We start from the raw sequence: 27972 nt of genomic DNA, 5'->3' as shown, positions 1-27972 counted from the left end.
GTGAATTAAATGTAGGATATCACTCGGATGCATAATTCCCCACTCAGCCGAATCTCACCCTGCGCTAGCCTGCTTTGTCCTGCTTGCTAAGGTCCATATCACAAGCTAACCACCTCTGTGCTTAAGCTCCTGGTGGTGTGTGTGATTGCGTGCCAGCGGGACCGAGGTCGGGCCGGTGCTTGTTTCCTCTCCTACCCCAGCGAGTGGTGATCCGAAAGGCCTCAGGAACGTGGAAAGATGAAAGGCCTCAGGAACCTGGGTGATAAACAGCCATTGTTCTCCTGAGAGCTCGATGAAACAGAGAGGGATATCTGGCCACGTCGCCTGCTGCGGAGATAGGAGGTCCTGGCACCATGTAGAATAAATCAGTCTTCATCACTCTTTAATTGTTGCCAGACAATATTCAAGTGTCAGATACGGGGCACCCCTCAAACTGATTTTGTTAAGTTTCTTTTGTTTGTTTTTCTAATAAAGTTACATAACAGGGTTCAGTCGTCTCTGGCTGCGCTCGCCATCTCTCCCCGCTTTCGCCTTATCGCACACGACCTGTCAGTCAGTGCCCAATGCATTAGTGATCAAATGGAGGGGGGGGGGGGGTTTAGGCAGCGCAGGGAACCAGTTGGTGGCCATTATGTGATAATTTATCATTCAGGCTCATTACTCTGTCATCTGAGTAGTACCATTGAGTAGGTCAGCAGGAGCCTAACTAAACAAACCAGGCCCTTACCGGAGGTCTGGGAATCAACTTGATGCCCACCTTGTTTCTGCTCCATCCACTGACTGTGATACAGATTTAATGGGGTTGGCTGTGAGTGACTGGATGTCAGTGCAGTCTTAAAGTGCCCTAGTGAGGATGCTGTCAGTGTCATTATTATTATTCAGAATGCCAATGATAGTGACTACTGCAAATTAATGGTAGTACTGTAGTAGGAGTTGTGACTGCAGGCTTGGTGGTGAGTGATTATACAGTTGTTGTCTATGAGATGGTGAGACAGCCTGGATGCCAGTCTACTGCTTACAACAATGCTAATGTACATTGTTGCCTTTCCAAGAAGACAACAAGTTTAGTAAAGCAGAAACAGACTAGCACCCAGGCTTATGTTACATTGTGACTTATCTGATGTCTTGTTTCTGGTTGCAGGTTTAGGTGACCAGCAACAGTGACCATGTCTCAGTCTGGAGAGAAAGGGAAGGTGAGTGTGACCTTACCACTTCAACACACACACACACACACACACACACACACACACACACACACACACACACACACACACACACACACACACATTGGGGGCGCATATACAGAGCACACAGAGAGCGATCATCCTAGCCCAGAGGACATCCTGTATAAATGCTTCCGTTTCATCGGCAGCTTTATTGCTTTTGGGATTCTCTCATCCATTTAATCTCAATTACCACAGACCATCTCACACACACATCTCCTAAACACTGGAGATGAAGAATGTCAGAGTGGAAAGAGAGAGAGGGAGGGAGAGAAACAATTCAAGACCCCTCTTCTTATGCTAATCCTATATAGTTATATAATACTGTACATTACCTCTATAACCATGTGTTTGTGTTTGTCAGTTCCCTGAGGCGGCGGGATATGTGGGTTTTGCCAACCTGCCCAACCAGGTACACAGGAAGTCCGTGAAGAAGGGATTTGAGTTCACCCTCATGGTCGTTGGTGAGTATGACTTATTACACAACTATTTTGATTAAATTCAGGAGAATTCAAGAGAAGCTTACCTACACCTACACAGAAGTTATTTTGTGCCAGGATGCTGTCTAGTTGAATGCTGTCTAGTTGAGGGTTGTGTCCCAAATGGCGCCCTTTTCCCTATATAGTGCACTACTTTTGACCAGAGCCCTGGCCAAAAGTAGTGCACTACAGTAACCTTGTAGATATGTATAGATCCTAGAGTACTATGCCTGGTCTGTATTCCTCCTGCAGGAGAGTCTGGTTTGGGCAAGTCTACGCTGATCAACAGCCTGTTTCTGACAGACCTCTACCCAGAGAGATACATCCCTGGGGCCGCAGGTGAACACAGACAGACAGACAGACAGACAGACAGACAGACAGACAGACAGACAGACAGACAGACAGACAGACAGACAGACAGACAGACAGACAGACAGACAGACAGACAGACAGACAGACAGACAGACAGACAGACAGACAGACAGACAGACAGACAGACAGACAGACAGACAGACAGACAGACAGACAGACAGACAGACAGACAGACAGAGACAGACAGACAGACAGACAATAAGCAAGGAGGAATGAGTTCTGCTCTCAGACCAGACAGCGCATACATACACACACACTGTAATAACAGAGAAAGGTCTCCAGCATTGTATTGCCTGGAGTGGAATGTTAAGAATGTTTATTTTGTATTAGTCTTGAAAAGGCCCATCCCCTCTTTATGATTTAGATTATTGGCCAGTCTGAAAAAGCACCTCCAGCTCCTACCACTTTTGTGTTTGTAGTTCTGAAGGGATAGGATAGGTGAAAGCAATATGGTGATGGCTTATAGAAGCAACTTCTGCCATACTGCTTACACCTGTCCAGTGCCTGAAGATCTGCATAAGGATATTGTGTCCAGACGCTTGGCTTATGCAGACTTTGTTATTTAAGCTCTAAAGTCACATGGAACAGAAACTTTGATGTGAAAAGTAATGAAACTAGTTATTATTAAGCTGTGTCCCCCGGGATCCCTCTAAACGTAACCTAGTGTGTTACACACAATGAAAATGTATTTCCTTTTGTCTCCTCTGTAGAGAAGATTGAGCGGACGGTGCAGATAGAAGCCAGTACGGTGGAGATTGAAGAGAGAGGAGTGAAGCTCCGTCTTACTGTGGTCGACACCCCCGGATACGGAGATGCCATCAACAGCCAGGACTGGTGTGTGTGTGTGTGTACAATGGTTGATGATGGCAGGAGCAGTTATTCTTCCTGTGCCCTTGCCCCCATCAGCTGCTGTGTGGGCTCTCTCCCTTCCCCTCCTCCCTCTCTCTTCCCCCCCTCCTCTCAGCTCCATTTCTTTTTGATTGTCCTGACATACCTGTGTTTGTGCCTGTTGGTTTGATGTACAACTCGAGGTTGGTGACAACTGGTAGTGATCTAAGCGCTAGGCTGAGTGCAATAGAGCAGGTTAGCAGCTCTAAGTGGTGTTGGTAAAAACGAAGGGACAACAGTACATTTACATTTGACATTTTAGTCATTTAGCACACTCTTATCCAGAGCAACTTACAGGAGCAATTAGGGCAATTAAGTGTCTTGCTTAAGGGCACGTCAACAGTTTTTTTTTACCTAGTCAGCTCGGGGATTTGAACCAGCAACCTTTCGGTTACGATGTTAACAGCAAGGCTATCTGCTTCCCCATTAACAGGTGTTAAGGATATGCTTACATCCAGAGTTGGGATCATTCTATTTCAATTCCATTTCCATTCCTCTCAGAATTAGTCAAGGCATTTTTTCACAGTAGTGGCCTGAGTTATCTGGAGTTGCTATGGAATGGACCACAACACTACCTGGGTCCAATAGGGTGAGGTGAATATAGGTCAGAGGTAAACTGCATCCCAAATGGCACCCAATTTCCTATATAGTGCACTACTTTTGACCAGAATAGTGCTCTATACACGGAATAGGGTGCCATTTGGGATGCAGACTTTGTGTTGATTTTTGTTCTGGCTGGGAGGGAAGCTGTAGGCGCCCTGCTAATGAACATGTTACCACGCCTACTGGCCCTGTAGGAAATCATCAGAGAAAGCAGGTCAGATGGCAGAGATGATAGGCTGCATCTCAATACTCTGAAACAGCTTCCTTTTCTGGTCTCCTTTTCTCCATGTTGGTCTCTCAGAGATGATAGGCTGCATCTCAATACTCTGAAACAGCTTCCTTTTCTGGTCTCCTTTTCGCCATGTTGGTCTATGAGATGATAGGCTGCATCTCAATACTCTGAAACAGCTTCCTTTTCTGGTCTCCTTTTCGCCATGTTGGTCTATGAGATGATAGGCTGCATCTCAATACTCTGAAACAGCTTCCTTTTCTGGTCTCCTTTTCGCCATGTTGGTCTATGAGATGATAGGCTGCATCTCAATACAATGAAACAGCTTCCTTTTCTGGTATTTTCTTTCTCTTATCCCTGGTTTTCAAATTGGTGCAGATGAGATAGAAGAGGTGAGGAGATATAGCCAGTTTAGGCTTTTGAGATGCATCCCCTTTCGTGAATATATATATATATACAGTACATATACTCCCTAGGCTCCAAAATCCCACAATCTATTTTTCTGGAGGTGGTTTTCTAGTGCAGACCGTGTCTCTGGTTGTTTTTTGTGTGATGTGTGTGTGTTCTGTCCTGTATGTCCTCAGCTTTAAGACCATCATCCAGTACATTGATAACCAGTTTGAGCGTTACCTTCATGACGAGAGTGGCCTGAACCGCAGACACATCGTAGACAACCGAGTCCACTGCTGCTTCTACTTCATCTCTCCCTTTGGACACGGGTAAGAACGAACACACACACACACACACACACACACACACACACACACAGCTACTTCTAGTTCATACCACCATTTAGGCTAGGCAAGGGGAACATAATCACTTCATACTTTTTATTTAGCTACTATTATTTATCTATTGTTTGTATTTCTACCTGTCCCTGTCCAGTCTGAAGCCTCTGGATGTGGAGTTTATGAAGGCCATCCACAGCAAGGTCAACATCGTCCCTGTCATCGCTAAGGCTGACACACTCACACTGAAAGAAAGAGACCGCCTTAAGAAGAGGGTGAGTGGGGCACGCACACACTCACACACACACACACACACACACACACACACACACACACACACACACACACACACACCTACACAAGCAGTGCGACAAGCATGTCAGACATTCAAGCGTTTTCCCTCATTCCCCTAGGTATTTATTTTTTACACAGGTGTAAAAACATAGCATTGCCCCTCACTGAGATCACGATGGAACCAATGGAATTAGTGATGAGGTTGTTGCCAGAATGTTGAGGGCTGCATTAGCATCAGTAGCTGTTCTGTGTTGTTTGTGTCCTGAGCCATATGGCACTGTCATTAGAAAGTAGATTATACAATAATAATAGAAATTAGATTCTTATCAGCACACTGGCACAGTGGCCCAGAGGCAACTATGCAAGTCGAACATCCGTGATTGTGTGTGTCTGTGTGGGGGTGTGTACATTTTTAATGATGCAGCTTGATTGCTGCTGGACAATAGCAGGCTTATTTAGAAGTGCAGAGAGAGATGGAGAGAAGAGAAAGAGAGGGGGAGAGAGAAAAGGGGGCAGCAGGTAGCCTAGTGGTTAGAGCGTTGGGCCAGTAAACGAAAGGTTGCTAGATAGAATCCCCTAGCTGACAAGGTAAATATCTGCTGTTCTGCCCCTGAACAAGGCAGTTAACCCACTGTTCCTAGGCCGTCATTGTAAATAAGAATTTGTTCTTAACTGACGTGCCTAGTTAAATAAAGGAAAAATAAATACAAATTTAAAAGAGGGAGAGAGAGCACACATATCTTGGTCAGTGTCCCTTCCTTCCAGATGCTTCCTATTGGAGCAGACCTGCATGCTTCTGGTTTCCTGATATCTGGTCTGACATCACACACACCATGAGAGGTTTGTTAAGCTGATATAGCCCACGCTAGGCAGAGGAGAATGAGGCTGTGTAAATAGGATTTCCTGCTTCTGTGATATCACTCCATCTCCCCTCATCCTCCTCGTATCTAATCTACTCCCTCCACTTTTGATTCTTGTGTTTGAGTCAGTTTGTTTAAAATGTTTCAACGGTGCTTTTTTCTCTCTGGTGGGAGGGATAGCAACCAGATCCGGACAGGGCTTGCATGTGTGTGTGCACTTGTGTGTGTAACATCCATCCAATATAATCACTAGTGAATATCTTATTGTCTAACTCCTGCCCACTACCCACTTCGTTTTGCTTGAGCGGTCTCGTTAGCTATACTTTAACAACTTTGTTTGCTTACCTAGCAGCTGGAGACACTCCCCCCTCCCCTCACTAACCCCTGTACTTGCCAGAACAGTCAGATACAGTCCCAGCTAGTATTGTATGTTCAGTCCCAGACCACCCACCAGCCCTTCTTTCAGACCCCAGAAACAGCGGTCTTTTCCCCCAGTGGGGAGGCCTCTGCTCTGGCATGTATGGGGCCGGAGTGGGGCATGCCTGGCACTCAGGCCGGGAACAGCTCTCCTACCTGGGCTCCAGTGGAGGGTAGCAGACTCAGTCACTGTACAGCTGCTTTGTTGGAGGCCCAGGTCTAGACAGAGCTGGTTCTACAGGAGTGTGAGTATATGTATGTGTGACTGCAGACTCAGTCACTGTGAAGCAGCTTTGTTGAAGACTCACACAGTCTGGTTGTGTAAAGTGCTGATGTTACAGATTAGTAAAAACACACACACAATTTTTCCTTAAACAGTCTTATATTTTTTGCTTTTTACCAAAATCAAATCAAATACACGTTTTTTAGCAGATGTTATTGCGGATGTAGCGAAATTATCTGTATAGGGTGAGTGTCCTGACTGTCAGAGGGGATGGAATGTGGTGAGCGAGGGACAAATTGCACACCCTGTTCAACTGTCTAAAAACTCTGTCGCATAAGTTCCCATGGTCCACTTAGCGTTCCCATAACAACTGTCAGTTAACAAGCAATTAGGATAAACAGAATGGATAGCCTACACAGATGTGCACGCTAACTCATCTCAAACTCACATACAGTTTTACAAAAACACAGGTCTATACACACAAACCCCTGCTGCTCCACCGCCAACAAAATGTATTAATTCCCCACCAGCTTAGATCACAAGGGGGCACAAAAAAAACGGGGGAAAAGCCCATTGGGCGTCTATTACGAGAATACTAACCAAATTAGCACAAGTAATTGTGAATTTCCATGAAGGCTGCTAGCTTTAGTTTTAGCATAGTTTTTGCCCCAAAAACGGGATTTTTCATTGTAAGTTAATTTACTTGTGTGGCTGCCAGCTAAATAGTGTTGCACTTCTGTGGTCATTTGATGAAAATGAGTTGCCGAATGTGTTGCACTAATGTATTTTCTGTGAAGGAAAACTATAGTTGCACGTCCCTGATCACTCTATTGAAGCAAAAAATTCACTTGACTTTCAATATAAAATGCGACCCCTGTCAATACACAGCTGGAGCTGCTTCCGCTTTCTCCCGTTGTGCTATTTACAAACAAACACATGACTGGCTCAACTGTTCTGGGGAACTACATAAGCTTCATCATTTAAAATAATGTGACAGGTTCTTGAAATGTTTTGCATTGACTGACCTTCATGTCTTAAAGTAATAATGGACTGTCATTTCTCTTTAATTATTTGAGTTGTTCCTGCCGTAATATGGACTTGGTCTTTTACCAAATAGGGCTATCTTCTGTATACCACCCCTACCAGGCTGTATCACATCCGGCCGTGATTGGGAGTCCCATAGGGCGGCGCACAATTGGCCCAGCGTCGTCCGGGTTTGGTCGGTGTAGGCCGTCATTGTAAATAACAATTTGTTCTTAACTGACTTGCCTAATTAAATAAAGGTAAAAAAAAGAGAGACTTTTCATAACACAACTGATTGGCTCAAATGCATTAAGAAGGAAATAAATTCCACAAATTAACTTTTAACAAGACACACCTGTTAATTGAAATGCATTCCAGGTGACTACCTCATGAAGCTGGTTGAGAGAAATCCAAGAGTGTGCAAAGCTGTCAAAGCAAAGGGTGGCTACTTTGAAGAATCTCAAATATAAAATATATTTTGATTTAACACATTTTTGGTTTCTACATAATTCCGTATCTGTTATATCATAGTTTTGATGTCTTCACTATTATTCTACAATGTAGAAAATAGTAAAAATTAAGAAAAAACCTTTAGTGAGTGGGTGTGTCCAAACTTTTGACTGGTACTTTAAATCTGAGAAGTAGCCGTTATGTACTATTTTACACCTAGGGTTACTATACATAACTTTAACCCATTTTATAATTTATGAGATTCTCCAAAATTGAAATATTCCACGCATTTATATATAAACTCCGGTTGTACCCATAGTTGTAGCATGTCAATCTTACCCATCGCTAGGCATCAATTACATTTATTTTTCTATGGAAAAAAAATACAAATTTTCCCAATCAGTCTCCTGGATGCTGAAAGTTATTGGCTCTTTGTCTTGAATCTTCCGGCCAAGGTAATGTTGTGATGCTTAAAGTCTCTTTGTAACTCTCTGTAACTCTACTCTAACTGCATGTTCATCTACAAGAGAAAGTATACAATCTGATGATTTACTCATCTTGGGTTTACTTGTTGTCCTTTGCACTATGTTTGTTTCCCAGTTTAATCAGATAAGTAATTATATATACAGTACGTGCTTCTGTGGGCCCTGCCGAGCACCGTAGTTGAGTACCAGTCCCTTGCCAGACTAGGGCAGTTGGGTGCCCCTCCCCTGGTCAATTCCACAGTAACTTAACAATTTCCACATTTTTTTTTTACAAAAACACATTTACTTGAAGAACAGTGCAGATGCAAGGTTTGGTAACAGAATTACGGTCTGTACTGTTTATGCCATCATTCTGTTACCAAAGTTTCCATCTGCATTGTTCTTCAAGTAAATGTGTTTTTGTAAAATTTTCTGTGGAAATTGTTAAACGTAGTCCTTGTGCAGAGATGTATGGTTTGTTTAACTTTGCAATCATTGGTTTTTGTTTGACATAAAAAATCTGAGTCTGTGTCACCCCTGTTAGACTAGGGTAGTACAATACCCCTCCCCTGCCATACTAGGGTAGTTGAGTACCAGTCTTTCTATTGAGGTCAGAGAAGCAGCAGCCAAGAAGCTACCAGAAAAAGCCCTCGGCTGTAGAATGATTAATGACTAGAGTGTTTTCCCCCTGATATTTATTTGTTTATTTGTTTTTCACTGGCCACTTTCTCACCATTTTTACGTTGTTTGTCCGTCAGCTAAATGTGTTGCCCTCCCTTCATCCCCAGTCCTACGATCTCTGTATTATTAGGGGGAAAGAGCTTGTAAAGAACAATATACGTTTCCTGCAATGGGTCAAGACTATTCCGCCGACAAGACGCAGCCCGACAAGACGTAGCCCTGCGCAATATCAACCTTTGAACAAACCTTGCTCTCGTTCTCTCTCGCCATTCCTTTCTTTTATTCTCTCCTTCTCTCCCCTCTTACTTTGTTCCTTTGGTCTCCCTGCTTTTTCTCTCCCCCCGCTCTCTCCTTCCCCCTAATTTATTCTTTGTAATGCCAGTTCTATTTCTAATACTTGTTTCGATGTGTCATTTATGGGATATGCCTTAGGGCGGGTCACAAGCTCGAAGAATTCAATTACACAGTGTCTGTTGAAGACAGACAGGTCGAGTGGCGAATGGGGTGAGTCGCTCTCCTCAATAAAGGGAACCATTCGCTCGCCAACTGGTCATTCTCGCATTTCTTCCTTGAGGTAGTGACTGCGCTCACTAAAAGCTCTCAGCACGAATAGATGGTCTTTCTACTGAACTGTCAGGCAAACCATGAGGTTAACACTGCCGAACATAGGACCTCAGCTCCTGTCGATTACATTTCTATTTTAGTAATTTAGCAGACGCTCTTATCCAGAGCAACTTACAGTTAGTGCATTCGTCTTAAGATACTGTAGCTAGGTGGGACAACCACATATCTCAGTCATAGTAAGTACAGTTTTCCTCACTAAAGTAGCTATCAGCAAAGTCTGTTTAGCTAACGTCACATGGCTAATTATTGAGACTTGGTTAGCCCTCGCCTCAAGGCTTTAGCTAAGGGCTAGCTGTCACCGCAAAGCTTAGCTAACCAGTGTAACTCGCCGCAAGTCTAGCTACACTAAACTTGTTTTTCTACCTGCAAGGGTAGAATTGCTGGCTCTTTTTTCACGTTTAGCACAACACACTCACGGACCGTGTTGACCAGACTGACCGCCCTAGCTTCACAGCTCGACGGTCGAGAGACACGCATGGTTCGTTGAGAGACAAAGATAGCATGCTCATTCTTCGGCTAGCAGTGTGCTAACTAGCTAGGCTGTTAACCATGAGGTGAATGCTAGCTAGCTCACACTTTGCTCGAGGAATAGTATTTCTCGCAGCCATGGAGCCTGCTACCCCTACACAGTGAGAACTTAGCAGGCCTCCTGCCCGCTCCTCAGCACCGGCACACGGGCCCATGCGAGGGGATGATAGCAGGCAAGGATACACACCCCATGTGTATCGACTGCTTGGATTTTGAGCACACTACAGCATCACTCGCTAACCCCGAGTTCTGCAAGCATTGTAGGGCACTGCCTGCAAACTGCCTTCATCAGCGAGTGCGAAGAGCAACCTCCAAACAAGACTCTTCGCCCTCACAGCCTTTGGGCAATGAGGCTAATCCACAAACCCTTCGCTCCTTGGAGGAAGCTAATTAATATGGGGCCCTTGATTCACTGTATCAAAACGAAACAGCGGGCAAGAAGGATGAGAACCTCGATATCGATGAGGAAGAAATACTCAAAATCATTGAGGCGGAGAAATCTCAAGCCCACGGCTCCAAGCCCTATTCTGCCCTCGGTGCAGCATCAGCACCCAACGAAAATGTTGGGCTTATCAACATCTAAACGGGCAGCGACCAGGCTCGGTATCGACCTGTGGGGGGTTGCTGCGCTGAAAGGGACTGGTTCGACGGGAGGAAACTCCCCTCTCGTGCCATCCCGGTGAAACAATTCCTCCTTAACGGTCCCTACATGCATGGCGGAAGCCAAACTTAACTGGGACAAGCCCCTGTCCATTAAGGCAAAAAATCTAATCAAGATTTATTTAAACAGCACATTTCAGACATGGAATGCAATGCAATGTGCTTTACAGCATCAAAACACCATGCAAATGGAATACATGTAGGCCTATTACAGCAACATTTGAGTAGTAGCCTAGGCTGGCTAATCAACTGCAAGACATTTTGAGCGCACCATACAGTATTGCTGCATTCAACCGCACCAGTGATCCATGCAGCGCGAAAAATGAAAAACATGTTTTAAGTTGAAATGTTATTGTTACAACAACCTAGTGAACCTACCTACGTTTTTGTTATAGGCAGTTCTTAAATAGTTTTTGATTAGGTCGCAGCATATTATTTATATCTGCAAAGATAGCAGGAAAGGCTGGACAAATATGATTTATCTCTTGTTTTATTTATGTTAAAATGCAATATACAGCATCCTACAGTATGTGCGTTTATAAGTGGACATTATAAAGTGCCATATTTTTTATATAAAACAATGGGCAGTTTGAGTCGCAGTTGTATGCACATATTTTTCTAAAAGCAAACATATAGGCTATGTCTGCCTGTGAATTAGTTGTGTTTTTTCAATATTGCCTGTGCGGTGATTGAGTTTGACACCCCTGTTTTGGACAGAGGGAAGGCGTTCCCCGCTGTTAAGGTCTATCTAGCCGCTATCTCTGCCTGTCACATAGGCTTCAACAACAACACAATAGGGAAACACCCTCTTATGTCGTTTCATGAAGGGAGCACGTCGCTTACGCCGTCTCCCAGCCTTTAGCCGCATCTTGGGATCTATCTATTGTGCTTGAGGTGATTTCTCAGCAACCTTTTGACCCGCTGGAAAGCATGAAGTTGAAATATCTCTCCTTCTAAGGGCTAGTTGCCCTTACATCCACAAAGCGGTGAGTGAGCTGCACCTGAAGTACACCATTCGTGCCTACAGTTCAACCCAGGGTTATCCAATGTAACTTTGGTACCCAATCCCACCTTTATACCTAAGGTCAGCGGCAATTGTCTCACCTTAGAGCTTGTGGTTTTCCACCCACCACCCTTCCCTTCCTACGGAAGAAGGGCGTCTCCACAATTTCTGCCCAGTACGCGCTTTGCGCATCTACTTGAATAGCTCGAGAGCATGCTGTAAGAGTGACCAACTCTTCGTGTCTTGGGCGCCCCCCTGCAAGAGTGGGCCCCTCTCTCGTCAACGGCTATCCAATTGGATAGTGGAGGCTATTATATTGGCTTACAGTGCATTCGGATTTTGTGACGTTACAGCCTTATTCTAAAATTGATTAAATTGTTATTTCCCTCATCAATCTACACACACTACCCCATAATGACAAAGCAAAAACAGGTTTTTAGATATTTTAGCAAATTTATTACAAATAAAAAAACTGAAATGTCACATTTACATAAGGCACACCTGTATTTTGGGAGTTTCTCCCATTCTTCTCTGCAGATCCTTTCAAGCTCTGTCAGGTTGGATAGGGAGCGTTGCTGCACAGCTATTTTCAGGTCTCTCCAGAGATGTTTGATCGGGTTCAAGTCCAGGCTCTGGCTGCCACTCAAGGACATTCAGAGACTTGTCCCGAAGCCACTCATGCGTTGTCTTGGCTGTGTTCTTAGGGTTGTTGTCCTGTTGGAAAGTGAACCTTCACCCCAGTCTGAGGTCCTGAGCGCTCTGGAGCAGGTTTTCATCAAGGATCTCTCTGTACTTTGTTCAGTTCATCTTTCCCTCGATCCTGACTAGTCTCCCAGTCCCTGCCGCTGAAAACATCCCCACAGCATGATTCTGCCACCACCATGCTTCATCGTAGGGATGGTACTGGCCAGGTGATGAGCAGTGCCTGGTTTCTCTCAAGACGTGATGCTTGGCATTCAGGCCAAAGAGTTCAATCTTGGTTTCATCAGACCAGGGAATCTTGTTCCTCATGGTCTGAGAGTCCTTTAGGTGCCTTTTGACAAACTCCATGCGGGTTGTCATGTGCCTTTTACTGAGGAGTGGCTTCCATCTGGCCACTCTGTCATAAAGGCCTGATTGGTGGAGTGCTGCAGAGATGGTTGACCTTCTGGAAGGTTCTCTCATCTCCACAGAGGAACTCTGGAGCTCTGTTAGAGTGACCATCGGATCTTGGTCACCTTTCTGACCAAGGCCCTTCTTCCTCGATTGCTCAGTTTTGCTGGGCGGCCAGCTCTAGGAAGAGTCTTTGCGGTTCCTAACTTCTTCCATTTAAGAATGATGGAGGTCAGTGTGTTCTTGGGGACCTTGAATGCTGCAGAAATGTTTTGGTTCCCTTCCCCAGATCTGTGCCTCAAAACAATCCTGTCTTGTAGCTCTATGGACAATTCCTTCGACCTCGTGGCTTGGTTTTTGCTCTGACATGCACTGTCAACTGTAGGACCTTATATTTACCCCTTTTTCTGCCCAATTTCATCTCATCACTGCAACTCCCCAACGGGCTCGGGAGGTTAAGGTCCAGTCATGCGCCCTCCGATACATGACCCGCCAAACCGCCCTTCTTAACACCCGCCCGCTTAACCAGGAAACCTGTCCAATGTGTCGGAGGAAACACCGTTCACCTGACGACGAGGTCAGCCTGCAGGTGCTAGGCCCGCCACAAGGAGTCGCTAGAGCGCGATGAGCCAAGTAAAGCCCACACTGCCAAACCCTCCCCTAACCTGGACAACACTGGGTCAATTGTGCGCTGCCCTTTGGGACTCCCGATCACGGACGGTAGTAGCCCTGAGCAGAATATATTGGAGAGATTATCCTCTGTGTCAGTGACACTGCAACTCAGTGGCCTTGTGGTTAGAGTGTCTGACCTCAGCTTGGAAGGTTGTGAGTTCAAACCCTGGCTGAGTCATACCAAAGGCTGTAAAAATGTGACCTGATGCGTCTTTGCTTGGCACTCAGCAAGGCCTTGTGATAGGCCTGTGATAGACTAGTGTCCTGTCCAGGGGGTGTACTTGTACATCATGCAACAGAAACAGGAAATAGGCTATATGAGCTGAAAATAGGCCCTATGAGCCGTCCTGGCTCGCCCCTGGGGGGCTTTACTCATAAACCACCTCACTACTGCTTCGCTATCTGATCAGACTTTATACAGGAGCTGGTTTAGACTGAATCCTGTCTAGGACAATTCTACTGAAATAAAATGAGATTACAGAATTCTGGCATATCAGCTATAATGGACATTTAGCATTTCTAGACGGATATATGAAAAAGAGAATACAAATGTTTATTCAGCAATGGGTTTTAAATTATCTTGAGTGAGTTGTGTCACCGCTTTGGCATGTAGTGCTAGTACTCACTAACCTGCTGTATCTGTATAGTAGCACTTGAGTTGGGTATTTGACTGCAACCGCTACTAGAAGTTTAGTACTCTGAGACAGTACATGGCCTCTGTAGTTTGAAGGGAGGAAGAGGTCAGAGAGGGCTAGAGAGCTCAGGAGAAGTTCTATTCTTGCACTGAGCCAGGGGACAACCAATTGTTTAGCCCTCTCCCCTTCTCTCTCCCCCGTCCACTCCTGTTCTCACGGAAGGCAGTTTGGCCATGCAGCTGCCATATTTCACCCAGGCCACAGCCTGTGGTGCTGTCACAGCTTTCCCGTCATTGTCTCGCTCCTGTCGACTCCCCCATGAATCCTCAGTCCTCTCAGCCCTGCTGCTACGGTGTGAACTAGCTCGACTACAGCCCTACAGGGATCCTGGGGGGGTCTTAACTTTTCTTGGCGCCGTTGTTTGAAGTGCTGTCACCATGAAAATGTTTAAGATTAAGAGCATACATATTTAATCCAAAAATGGTAGACCAAGCCAAGCAGACAGACCCGGTGCCAGGATAGGCCTAAAGTGACTAAGGGGGCAGTTGAAATCAGTGAGGGGGCACAATTTTTGGGGGTTCTTCCATTGGAATCATATTGAATTCTGCTTATCATGCTATATCACAATAAACATAAAGTTCAAATGCCGAGACTCTGAGACCATTGAGTGCTTTTGAAGTGACAGGTTGGCGCAAAATCTGTAGCCCATCTGCACAGTATCAGCACAATGGACAGTGCCATACACACTAAAGCAAGGCCATTTTTGCAAGGAATAGAGTCTACAAGGGTAATTCAGCTATTACAAACAGCCTATGTGAATACAGTTGTACACACAGCTGTCTTACCAAAACAATACAAACTAAATGCTGAAAGTAGTAGCCTAGTTATTCATGCAAACAAAAATACTGAAAAGCAGTTTGGCTTAGAATACTGACACAACTGTGAATGCGATCGAATGAATGTGAACAGAACATAACAGTGGTAGGCTTACTTGGCCTATAAACACAATCTAGGCTAGTTACATTAACAGTAAACAAACGCAGTAAGCACAAGGCGAATGCAAATAACTAAAACATAGCCTACTACAGTGAGATGCAACAAGCTGTCTTGCCAAATAAACAGGCCTATAGGCCCGCTTCAAACATAGGAAATCACGCAGCTTATGAGTTCAGCAACACGTTGTGATATGGCACTTCTGTGGATCAAATTCGGCTCACCCAAGTATTCAATTAAGTAATCCCGGCCTACCATAAACATGTACGTCCAATACGTACAGTTCCATTTACAACCAGGGAAAGCAATAGGCTACCAAGTGCCTACATTCTATTTCTATGGTTATTTATTTCTATGATGATACATACTGATATGTAGCTATAACCAGGGGCGACATTTGGGTTCTTGTATTGGGATTATATTGAATTCTGTTTATATCACGCTATCGCACAATAAACATACAAGTTTTACAGCAGTGATGTGCAGAACGGCATCTTGGAACGCACAACTTGTCGATTCTTGTCACGGATGGCTATTGCAGCAGACGACCACACCGGGTTCCACTGCTATCAGCTAGAAACAAGAAGAAGCGGCTCCAGGGGGCACGCAGTCACCAACACTGGACAATTGAGGAGTAGAAGAACATCGCCTGGAACATGTGCAGTCCCCAGACCTCAACCCAATAGAGCATCTTTGGGATGAGATGGAAGGGGCCGTTCGCAGCATGAATGTACCGCCTTCCAATCTGCAGCAGCTACATGATGCCATCGCGTCCGCATGGACCAACATCCCTGTGGAACATTTCCAACACCTTGTAAAATGCCCTGAGTAATTCAGGCAGTTGTGGAGGAAAAGGGGGGTCCGATCCGGTACTAGAAGGGTGTACCTACAGATGAAGTCGGAAGTTTACATACACTGAGGTTGGAGTCATTAAAACTCGTATTTTCAACCACTACACACATTTCTTGTTAACAAGAAACAGTTCGGACATCTACTTTGTGCATGAAACAATACATTTTTCCAGCAATTGTTTACAGACAGATTATTTCACTTATAATTCACTATCACAATTCCAGTGGGTCAGATGTTTACATACACTAAGTTAACTGTGCCTTTTATACAGCTTGGAAAATTCCAGAAAATGATGTCATGGCTTCAGAAGCTTCTGATAGGCTAATTGACATAATTTGAGTCAATTGGAGGTGTACCTGTGGATGTGTTTCAAGGCCTACCTTCAAACTCAGTGCCTCTTTGCTTGACATCATGGCAAAATCAAAAGAAATCAGCAAAGATCTCAGAAAAAAGACCTCCACAAGTCTGGTTCATCCTTGTGAGCAATTTACAAACGCCTGAAGTTACCATCTTCATCTGTACAGACAATAGTACGCAAGTATAAACATGGGACCACGCAGCCGTCATACCGCTCAGGATGGATGAATGTACTCTCCTAGAGATTAATGTACATTGGTGCGAAAAGTGCAAATCAATCCCAGAACAACAGCAAAGGACCTTGTGAAGATGCTGGAGGAAACAGGTACAAAAGTATCTATATCCACAGTAAAACGAATCCTATATCAACATAATCTGAAAGGCCGCTCAGCAAGGAAGAAGCCACTGTGTAACGGTCGTCCTGGAAAGAATGAGACCAAGGCGCAGCGTTCTTTGAGTTCCACATAATTTTAATCACGAAGTGAAACTACGACACAACAAAACAATAAAGATTACGACGACCGAACAGCTACGTCGTGCAACCTAGCGGCACACAAACGAAGAACAAGATCCCACACAGAAAGAGGGAAAAGGGCAGCCTAAGTATGGTTCTCAATCAGAGACAACACTAGACAGCTGCCTCTGATTGAGAACCACACACGGCCAAACACATAGAAATAGACCACATAGAACCAAGACATAGAATGCCCACCCCAACTCACGCCCTGACCGAACCAAAATAGAGACATAAAAAGGATCTCTAAGGTCAGGGCGTGACACACTGCTCCAAAACCGCCTTAAAAAAGCCAGACTGCGGTTTGCAACTGCACATGGGGACAAAGATTGTACTTGTTGGAGAAATGTCCTCTGGTCTGATGAAATAAAAAATAGAACAGTTTGGCCATAGTGACCATCATTATGTTTGGAGGAAAAATGGGGAGGCTTGCAAGCCGAAGAACACCATCCCAACCGTGAAGCACAGGGGTGGCAGCATCATGTTGTGGGGGTGATGTGCTGCAGGAGGGACTGGTGCACTTCACAAAATAGATGGCATCATGAGGAATTAAAATTATGTGGATATATTGAAGCAACATCTCAAGACATCAGTCAGGAAGTTAAAGCTTGGTTGCAAATGGGTCTTCCAAATGAACAATGACCTCAAGCATACATCCAAAGTTGTGGCAAAATGGCTTAAGGACAACAAAGTCAAGGTATTGGAGTGGCCATCACAAAGCCCTGACCTCAATCCTATAGAAAATGTGTGAGCAGAACTGAAAAAGCATGTACGAGCAAGGAGGCCTACAAACCTGACACAGTTACAACAGCTCTGTCAGGAGGAATGGGCCAAAATACACCAAACTTATTGTGGGAGGCTTGTGGAAGGCTACCCGAAACGTTTGACCCAAGTTAAACAATTTAAAGGCAATGCTACCAAATACTAATTGAGTGTATGTAAACTTCTGACCCACTGGGAATGTGATGAAATAAATCAAATCTGAAATAAATAATTCTCTCTACTATTATTCTGACATTTCACATTCTTAAAATAAAGTGGTGATCCTAACTGACCTAAGACAGGGAATTTGTACTAGGATTAAATGTCTGGAATTGTGAAAAACTGAGTTTAAATGTATTTGGCTAAGGTGTATGTAAACTTCTGACTTCAACTGTAACTAAAACCGGAGTAATACAGAGTAGCTCAAAACATTACTAATCACAAATTACTCAATGGATCATGATAATTTTCTGGTAAAAAAGTGGAGGTGCAAAAACATGTTTACACCCCTATTTTGAAAGTGGGGGTGCTGCTGCTCCGTTTGCTCCATTGTTCAGGCACCTATGCTGGTAGCTTAGTGTACCTCAGTCTCCAGGCTCATACAGTTGCAGTGGAGTACAGTTAGCTAGTCAGCGAGCTGCTAAGGTATAGCTAGCCAGTCAGTCCTACATACACTTTAGTTGTCTTAGCCTAGCATTAGCCTCAATGATCTGGATACTAGCATTCAGTGGTGGAGTTAGCCAAATACCTTGTATTGCCTCCTCAAGTCCTGCACTGTTTCTCCTTCACCTCTAAGCTTCTAATGGGTATTTTCCATCACAAATACTTGGTGAACAGTGATGATGACCTCATCCTTACTCAGCCCTCTCTGCTGTGTGTCTGTGTCTGTGTGGTCGTTGCCCAGTCCCTTTCCTCCCTGGGACGCAGGTGTATTTATTTTTCTGCCCTAGTGCAGTCATTGTGCCAGGGAATGCCTGCGCTTCTGCAGAATTTAAAACAATAAATATATGTTTCCCTCCATGGAGAGAAAATGACTTCAACACACAAATACCTCTTCAGGAGTGGATTAGGAACAGGCCTTTTACAGTGAGATAACAGCCAGTTTCCTTGCATTTGGAACATCTTACGGTCACCGTCTGAAGTGACCTGCCCGACACCCATTCTAAAGAAAGACACAATCTCTTTATTGGTTTAAGAGACTAATAATATAAGTAATGATACCACTTTAAAAGTTTCTTCTTTGATTGTAAAACATTTATGTTCAACCTCTTTTGAAACTGTGAAACTGCACTGTGACAACCAGAACCAGACAGACCAGACCCCTTTCAAACTCTTAAACTGACATGGTCTTTGGTGATTATAGCATAATAACAGTACATTACGACATGGCTTAATTAATACTGTGTGTATTGTACTCTCCTTCACTCTCTGTGATCATAGGTTGAGGTGGGTGGTCTGGATCAGTCGAGAAGGGGGAGGGGGTGCACTTTAATTCCGTTGCCTTTTTTATATTAAGCGTTAATCCCAGCAGTTACCTTGGTAACTGTCTGCCCCCCTCCACTCCCATGCCCCCTGGCTGGGCAGACCCACCAGGGCCTGTCCAGTCTGCCTGGTACAGTAATTACAGGAAGGACCTCGGCTCTAATGGTCCAGTGACTAGGTCAGGAATGCCGATTTGATGTCTTTGTTGAAGTGCTCTTTCAGAACGAGTCACTCGTTGCTTCACCACTTTCATTTCTAATGTGAAAGAAATAAGAAAGCTACTTTGTTTTCCAAGGCAGAGCTGTGAGGAGCTCTGTTAGCCTGGGCACCTGTACACCTGCATGCTACAGTACATTACTGTCTGGGCAGCTAGAGTATGATGCAGGCATCAGGATGTCTGTATGAGGATGTGTCCCAGATGGCATCCTATTCCCTATATAGTGCAATACTTTTGACCAGAGCCTTATGTCTGAGTATATGATTCCTACAGGATTACCTGGAGCTTCCTAGGCCCAGGGGTAAGGGTCCATGGGGGCTATAGATGAAGCAGGGACATGGAGTCAGAGAGGCTAGTTGTGTAATGTTGAAAGGGTGGGGTTCTCTCTCTCTCTGTCTCTGTCTCTGTGTGTGTGTGGAGGGAGTGGTGTTGGGGTCTAACACCCTCAGTCTGCTCCCCTCAGAGTGAGTATTGTTGGGGCTCTGTCACACCCGCTGACTCCATGGGGGCAGCAGGAGGGTTAGTCTCATGACATTTCCTGGAAAGACTAAATCATTTTGGATTTAAAGTTAACAAATTCAGTTTTGAATTAAAGTTGTTTTTGAGTGAGGGACCTAGTGGGATCTAACAAGGAGTCAGCGTTTTGTCCACCCACTGACTCCCACGTTAGATGTGTAATGTGTGTGAGCCCAGTCAGTTGTAAAACAAAACAATAATCCATTTGTTGTTATTATTAATCTGTTCTAATATGTTATTATTATGTTGTTGTCAACTTCATTGTGTATTGGATAGCTTTTTTACAGTGGCTCTAGAGGCTTTGGTCTGTAATGTTACATAAAGCTTATATCAAGGTTCCCAGCATAGACTTGGTGAGCTCTCTGGGCTCCCAATGCCTTGCCCTCCTCGCCCTGGGTCGATAAGATGCCATTCGATTGTTTTTCTCATTGAGCTTTTTTGCTTTGCATTGTTGATTTCATTAGACTTTGCTTCAGTGTATATTTTCACTTCCAAGTATTGTTCCCTGGTGGACTAGTTGTTTAGTGGGGACAAACAGTCCACAATGACAGACCTGAACAGGCTGTTTCTGCTGAGTCAGACCAGGAGCAGTGCCAGGAGGACAGACAGGGCTGTGGTCTGTAACAGATTACACAGGATAACTCCCAAATGGTACCCCATGCCCTTTATAGTGCACTACTTTTGACCAGAGCCCATAGGGTGCCATAATGGTAACTGCCACAGAGTTTGGGACTGTTTAGCTACAAACACTTATGGTCTGTGGCCATTTGTACTCATACTGTAGCTAAGTGTAATGTGTTGGAGTAACACTTAACCCAGCTGTGTGTTTGTGGCTGTTTTTCAACTGGTTTGTGGCTATGATAGTCATACTCCGTTGTGGGTGTTTTCATACTGGGTTTACTTTGAGGTTATGTTTATGAGTAAACCATATGAAAATATTATTGTATTGTGTTATTCGCTGGTGTAACCCCTTGTAATAAGGGGTTTGTAGTGAGAAACAGGCGTATTGCTTCTGTTAGTGTGGTTGGAGGCTTACTTGACCTAAATGACTCAATGTTCCCTCTGTCCCTACATTAAATATAGAAGAGTGCTATATTGGACGTGATGCTAATGGAACTAAAGTATTTTGTATTGTATTGTTGCATATTGTATATAGGGCTCTGGTCAGAAGTAGTGCACTATATAGGGAATAGAATGCCATTTAGGACACAAGCATTGTTTTTAAACTTCTCATATCCACTGCCTCCATAATACCCCATAAAGTAAGAATGTCTCTCCCCACCCTATTATCGTTTATTACCCTCAAGGGGAATTTTTCCACCTCCTCCGTCTCCACTAGCCTTCACTAACACACAGTCATTTGATAACACGTATCAAAACAAATTAAGCCTTCAAATCAGAGGCTCTCACTTTTCTAATTAATACTGAGGAAGAGCCCTTTGTGCCATTGTTACTAGAGATCTGACCTGCCAACTCAAACACAGCGAGAGAGAGAGAGAGAGAGAGGTAAAGTGGGAGGCAGAGAGAGAGGGCTTAGGCAGATAGAGAGGCAGAGAAACAGACACAGAAGGAGAGGCAGAGAGAGATAGACAGACTAAGAGAGTGAGGCGGAGGGTCAAAAAATTGACCCCGTATTCCCTTTCTCTCTGCCAATTACAGCACAGAACTGTAATCAGCAGGCTAGCTACAGTAAGGAGAGAGGTTGGTGTAAGAGCATGGTCAAGATTTTGTGTTACTGGCCTACACACAATATCCCATAATGTCAAAGTGGAAATATGTTTTTAGGAATTTTTATAAAGTAATTAAAAATTAAAAGCTGAAATGTCTTTAGTGAAGAAGTATTCAATACTGTTGTTATGGCAAGCCTTAATAAGTTTAGGAGTACAAATTTGCTAAACAAGTCACATAATAAGTTGCATGGTCTGACTGTGTGCAATAATTGTGTTTAACATTCTTTTTTTATCACTATCTGTACCCCACGCATACAATTATCTGTAAGGTCCCTCAGATAAGCAATGAATTTCAAACACAGATTCAACCACAAAGACCAGGTAGGTTTTCCAAAGCTTTGCAAAGAAGGGCACCGATTGCTAGATGGGTAAAAAAAAAGCAGACATTGAATATCCAGTTGAGCATGGTGTATCAATACACCCAGTCACTACAAAGATACCGGCGTCATTCCTAACTCAGTTGCCGGAGATTAAGGAAACCGCTCAGGGATTTCACCATTAGGCCAATGGTGACCTTAAAACGGTTAGAGTTTAATGGCTGTGATGGGAGAAAACTGAGGATGGATCAACAATATTGTAGTTACGCCACAATACTAGCCTAAATGAAAAGAAGGAAGGCTGTACAGAATACAAATATTCCAAAACATGCATCTTGTTTGCAATAAGGAACTAAGTAAAGTAAATAAGTAAAAGTAAAAGTAAAACTGCAAAAGATGTGGCAAAGAAATGTACTTTATGTCCTGAATACAAAGCATTACATTTGGGGCAAATCCAACACAATGCATCACTGAGTACCACTCTTCATGTTTTCAAGCATGGTGGTAGCTGCATCATGTTATGGGTATGCGTGTCATCGGCAAGGACTAGGGAGTTTATTGGGATAAAAATAAATGGAAATGGAGCTAACCACAGGCAAGATCCTAGAGGAAAACCTTGTTCAGTCTGCTTTCAAATTCACCTTTCAGCAGGACAATAACCTAAAACAAAAGGCCAGATATACACTGGAGTTGTTACCAAGATGACATTGATTGTTCCTGAGTGGCCTAATTACAGTTTTGACTTATATCGGCTTGAAAATCTATGGCAAGACTTGAAAATGGCTGACTAGCAATGATCAACAACCAACTTGACAGAGCTTGGAATTAAAAAAAAAAAAAAAAAAAGTACCATCCAGGTGTGCAAAGTGTATTTACTCAGGGGTGTGAATACTTACGTAAATGAGATATTTTTGTGTTTCATTTTTAATACATTTGCTAAAATGTCTAAAAATATGTTTTCACTTTGTCATTATGGGGTGTGTAGATGGAGGAGAAAATATTGAATCAATTTTGAATTCAGGCTGTAACACAACAAAATGTGGAATAAGTCAAGGAGTATGAATGCTTTTGAAGGCACTGTTACATATATTTATTTTAAATGTTTTATTTTTGGACATGAAAGACTAAAAACACCAGCAAATAAGCTCCAAGTGATTTTATTTGAGGATTTAATTTTAATTTTATTTGTTCCAAAGTATTCCTACACATAATAGAGATAGACAAAACATGAGGAACACCTTCCTAATATTGAGTTGCACCTCCCTTTGCCCTCAGAACAGCTTCAATTTCTCAGGGCATGGACTTGAAAGCGTTCCAAAGGGATGCTGGCCTATATTGACTCCAATGCTTCCCACAGTTGTCAAGTTGGCTGGATGTCCTTTGGATGCTGGGCCATTCTTGATACATGCAGGAAACTGTTGAGCATGAAAAACCCGAAAAACCCAGCAGCGTTGCAGTTTTTGACACACTCAAACCGGTGCGCCTGGCACATACCACCACACCCCTCAAGATAAAATCGGCCCGCAACTGAATCTAGTTGATGATCCCTGCTTTAAAGTGTTAAGATGTATAAATAGGATAAAAACTAGAATTGACATGGCATCGGTTGTGTGTGCTATATTTGTCTAATTTAGACGTATTTAGACCAGGCAGTGGTATGAACATCTCATCACTGCTGAAGCTAGTGATTACAGGTGTGGTTGGTTAAGTCGGGCTGCTGTAAATAGATGGTAGTGTAAATTCCAGGTAAATAGTTATTAGGTTAAGCAGGTTGGGAAACATGTCCAAACACCTGTTGAGTGGTTGGATTCCATGACTTAACATTCTGTTTTTAGGTGAATTCCAAACTCCAGCCCTCTCGTAAATCTCCCACTGATATCACTTCTCATCCTTGTGCTATAATAGTTGTTAGTTGTTGAGTGTATTGTTTGTCGTATCTGTGGTTTTGTAGGAGGCTACTTGTGTATCCCTCCCATCTCTGATACATTCAAAAACATGTTTTTCTGCATGTTTCTTCATTTTCCTCATAGCTGTGGATTTTTTTTTACATAACCAGTTTTGTTTGTTACTTTTTTCCTGCTGTTGTGTCTAATCCTTTTTTTTTGCCCCTCTGTGTCATGTTCCTCAAAACTCCCAGTCCTATCCCACCAAACTGATACTTGTCCGTTCTATGTGGGAACTTGCATGTGTGTGCGATGGGGAGAGGGTCTGGTCCTGTGCCACGCTCTCCTCCGGGTCCCGTAAGTCTGTTTGCTTTCAGATGTGGTCCTTAACAACACCCTCCACTCCCCACACAGACCCTATCACACACACTCTGCTCTGAGCGCGCTGAGAAAACAACCCACAGCCATAACAGGAGCTGGAACAGTGGCCTGCTCTACAGGAAAAATGTGCTCTCACATCCTGGACTCCTGCCTCTCTCCATACTGTCCTTTATAGATTACATGAAAGTCCCCAAAAATGTCAGGAAAACAACACTTTATGCAACACTCATGCATTGTTAATTCAATTTTGCTCTTGAGAAAACAGAAAAATACACCTTTTGATTTATAAAATAATAAATATTTCCATCTGTCCACTAGATACTGGTGAAGAAAGGCCTTTGTGTTGTTGCTTCACCGCTGGGGGTTGAACAAAGGAGAGGGGAGAACTTTTCTAATGACTGTTAGACACCCCCCCCCTGCTCCCCCGGGGCAAGTGGGTAAAACTAGAAGTAACAAGAGGGAGAGAGAAATGGCATGTCCAGAATCCCACTCCTGTCATGGAGGCTGGGCCATGTCTGAAACAGTGACACAGAAGAGAGGCGAGCGAGGAGAGGCCTGACTAACAGACAGCAGTGACAGTCTCATTATGTTGCAGAGGGAGCATGTTCATGTCCTACTGTGGGATTGATTGTTTCTCAGCCCAACATGACAGCCATCTAAAACTGAAAGGTTCAGATGAGAGGGATTGCTGCTGGGCTCGGGGGCGGCTCCGGCCTCCGGGTACAGGTTGCCCTTAGGCACAGATTGCAACACTGACCTTAGATCAACGCCTAGGGACAAGTTATTCCTCTGGGAAGCGGATGGGGATTGACCTGAGGAAATGTGAGAGGTCATAAGGTCACGGGGTTAAGACTGTATTGACCCTGTGTATTTCTGTATTGGTAGATCCTGGATGAGATTGCAGAGCATGGCATCAGGATCTACCAACTGCCAGACGCTGACTCAGATGAGGATGAGGAATTCAAGGAGCAGACACGAATACTGAAGGTACGACACACACAGAAAGATTGCGTCCCAAATGGCACACTACTCCCTATATAATGCACTACTTTTGACCAGAGTTCTAAGGGCCCTAGTCAAAAGAAAGTAGTGCACTATAAAGGGAATAGGGTGCCATTTGGGATGTAAAAATACTAACACCAACTAAGAGAAATAAACTCAGGGAGAAACACCATTACTGAATGGGACTGGGAGTGACGTAGAACCACTGTTGAATGGGCTTTATGTCAAACGTAAACGATCCAGTCATTTTTCCTTACTCTAGTACGTACACGTGTGAAACTCATTCCATGGAGCGCCGAATGTCTGTGGGTTTTTGCTCCTCCCTTGTACTTGATTGATGAATTAAGGTCACTGATTAGCAAAGAACTCCCCTCACCTGGTTGTCGAGGTCTTAATTGAAAGGAAAAAACTAAAAGCAGCAGACACTAGGCCCTCCATGGAATGAGTTGGACACCCCTGCTCTAGTAGATTCCACTCATCTTCAATAACCATCATTCTCCTATTCTCTTCTCCACCTATCTCTCCTTCCCTGATCCCTCTATCTCTGTATCCCTCTGTTTTCACACTCCTCCCACTCTGTATCCTCTTTCTATCCCCTTGTCTTCTTTACCCTTGCATCCATGTCTCTCTACTCCTCCCCCTCTGTCTCCCTCTCTCAGGCGAGCATTCCGTTTTCTGTGATTGGTTCAAACCAGCTGATTGAGGTGAAAGGAAAGAAGATCAGAGGTCGTCTCTACCCCTGGGGGGTCGTAGAGGTGGAGAACCCCGAGCACAACGACTTCCTCAAACTACGCACCATGCTTGTGTAAGTCACCATGACAACGCAATGCGTACCCCTCAAACATTCAACCTCCAGCTGTGTACCCCCTCTAGCACTAGGGTCAGCGCACTCTCAAATGTTGTTTTTTGCCATCATTGTAAGTCTGCCACACACACACTATACATTTATTAAATATACGAATGAGTGTGAGTTTTGTTACAACCCGGCTCTTGGGAAATGACTAAGAGCTCTTATAGGACCAGGGCACAAATAATAATATAATAATAATCAATCATTTTGCTCTTTATTTAATTAACCATCTTACATATAAAACCTTATTGTCTGTGCCTATATTTAGTTTTCATGCTAGTGAGGGCCGAGAATCCACTCTCATATAGGTACGTGGTTGCAAAGGGCATCAGTGTTTTAACAGCGCAAATTGCCAAGGCAGGGTACTCTGAGCGCAGCCCAATCCAGAAATCTGGCAGTGGCTTCTGATTAAATTCAATTTTCACAGAACCGCTTCTTGCAATTTCGATGAGGCTCTCTTGTTCAGATATCGGTAAGTGGACTGGAGGCAGGGCATGAAAGGAATAACAAATCCAGTTGTTTGTGTCATCCATTTCGGGAAAGTACCTGCGTAATTGCGCACCCAACTCACTCAGGTGCTTCGCTATATCACATTTGACATTGTCTGTAAGTTTGAGTTCATTTGCATACAAAAAATCATACAGTGATGGAAAGACCTGTGTGTTGTCCTTGTTAATGCAGACAGAAGAGCTCCAACTTCTTAATCATAGCCTCAATTTTGTCCCGCGCATTGAATATAGTTGCGGAGAGTCCCTGTAATCCTAGATTCAGATCATTCAGGCGAGAAAAAACTTCACCCAGATAGGCCAGTTGTGTGAGAAACTCGTCATCATGCAAGTGGTCAGACAAGTGAAAATCATGGTCAGTAAAGAAAACTTTAAGCTCGTGTCAATACTTTGCCCCTTGATAACCAGTGCACTTCTAAGTATGTTGTAAAAGCGTTACATGGTCACTGCCCATATCATTGCATAGTGCAGAAAATACACAAGAGTTCAGGGGCCTTGTTTTAACAAGGTGAACCATTTTCACTGTAGTGTCCAAAACATATTTCAAGCTGTCAGGCATTCCCTTGGTAGCAAGAGCCTCTCGGTGAATTCTGCTGTGTACCCAAGTGGTGTCGGGAGTAACTGCTTGCATGCACGTTACCACTCCACTATGTCTCCCTGTCATGGCTTTTGCGCCATCAGTACAGATACCAACACATCTTGACCACCAAAGTCCATTTGATGTCACAAAGCTGTCCAGTACTTTAAAAATATCCTCTCCTGGTTTCCAGAAGAAGATATTTTCCTTAATTCACCCCCCATAAACGTAACGGACATATACCAGGAGCTGTGCCAGGCCCGCCACGTCTGTTGATTCATCCAGCTGTAACGCATAGAATTCACTGGCTTGTATGCGAAGCAGTAATTGTTTCGAAACATCTCCTGCCATGTCACTGATACGTCATGAAACAGTGTTGTTTGATGAAGGCATTTTCTATATAGTTTTTTGGGCCTTTCCCCCCAGCATTGTTGCAGCCATATCCGCGGCAGCAGGAAGAATGCAGTCCTCCACAATAGTATGGGGCTTGCCTGACCTAGCCACTCAGTACCACCATATAAGACGCTTCTAGCCCCTTCTTATTAATGGTATCTGTTGCTTTTGTACATGTCTTACTACTTGAAAGTCGTCTTAATTCTCACTCAAAAAAGTCCCGTGGCTTATTTTTTAAATTGGCACGTTTTGTTTCTAAATGTCTGCGCAAGAGTGAAGGTTTCATCGAGTTGTGAAGCAGTACTTTTGCACATACAACACACTGGCTGAGGGAAGGCACTACTCCCAATATAAGTGAACCCCCAATCAATGTAGTTCTCATCTTATTTGTGCCTCTTCGATGGTCCAACGTCCCTGCCTGTTCGGTGCTTTCCCAGGTAAGGAGGCAGTAGCTCTTCGGCTGCGTCAGATTCACAACTGTCAGTGTCCATG

The 27972-nt window shown here is 44.0% G+C and overlaps 1 protein-coding gene across 1 annotated transcript in view; it reads left to right on the top strand.

Annotated features, from left to right (window-relative positions):
- LOC129853712 (septin-2-like) overlaps nt 1–27972 on the top strand; it is a 42009-nt gene that overhangs the window by 6907 nt on the left and 7130 nt on the right. The window contains exons 2-9 of the mRNA XM_055920056.1: nt 1142–1193; nt 1588–1687; nt 1955–2041; nt 2785–2908; nt 4379–4513; nt 4680–4797; nt 25038–25139; nt 25814–25959. Coding sequence (XP_055776031.1) covers nt 1167–1193; nt 1588–1687; nt 1955–2041; nt 2785–2908; nt 4379–4513; nt 4680–4797; nt 25038–25139; nt 25814–25959 — 839 coding nt within the window. The 5' untranslated portion in view covers nt 1142–1166. The remainder of the gene's footprint in view (nt 1–1141; nt 1194–1587; nt 1688–1954; nt 2042–2784; nt 2909–4378; nt 4514–4679; nt 4798–25037; nt 25140–25813; nt 25960–27972) is intronic.

Source organism: Salvelinus fontinalis, chromosome 4, assembly GCF_029448725.1.
Source record: "Salvelinus fontinalis isolate EN_2023a chromosome 4, ASM2944872v1, whole genome shotgun sequence".
In the NCBI taxonomy this organism is placed as follows: Eukaryota; Metazoa; Chordata; class Actinopteri; order Salmoniformes; family Salmonidae; genus Salvelinus; species Salvelinus fontinalis.
Note: the sequence above shows the minus strand (reverse complement) of the source record. Positions and strands in the feature narration are given on the sequence as shown.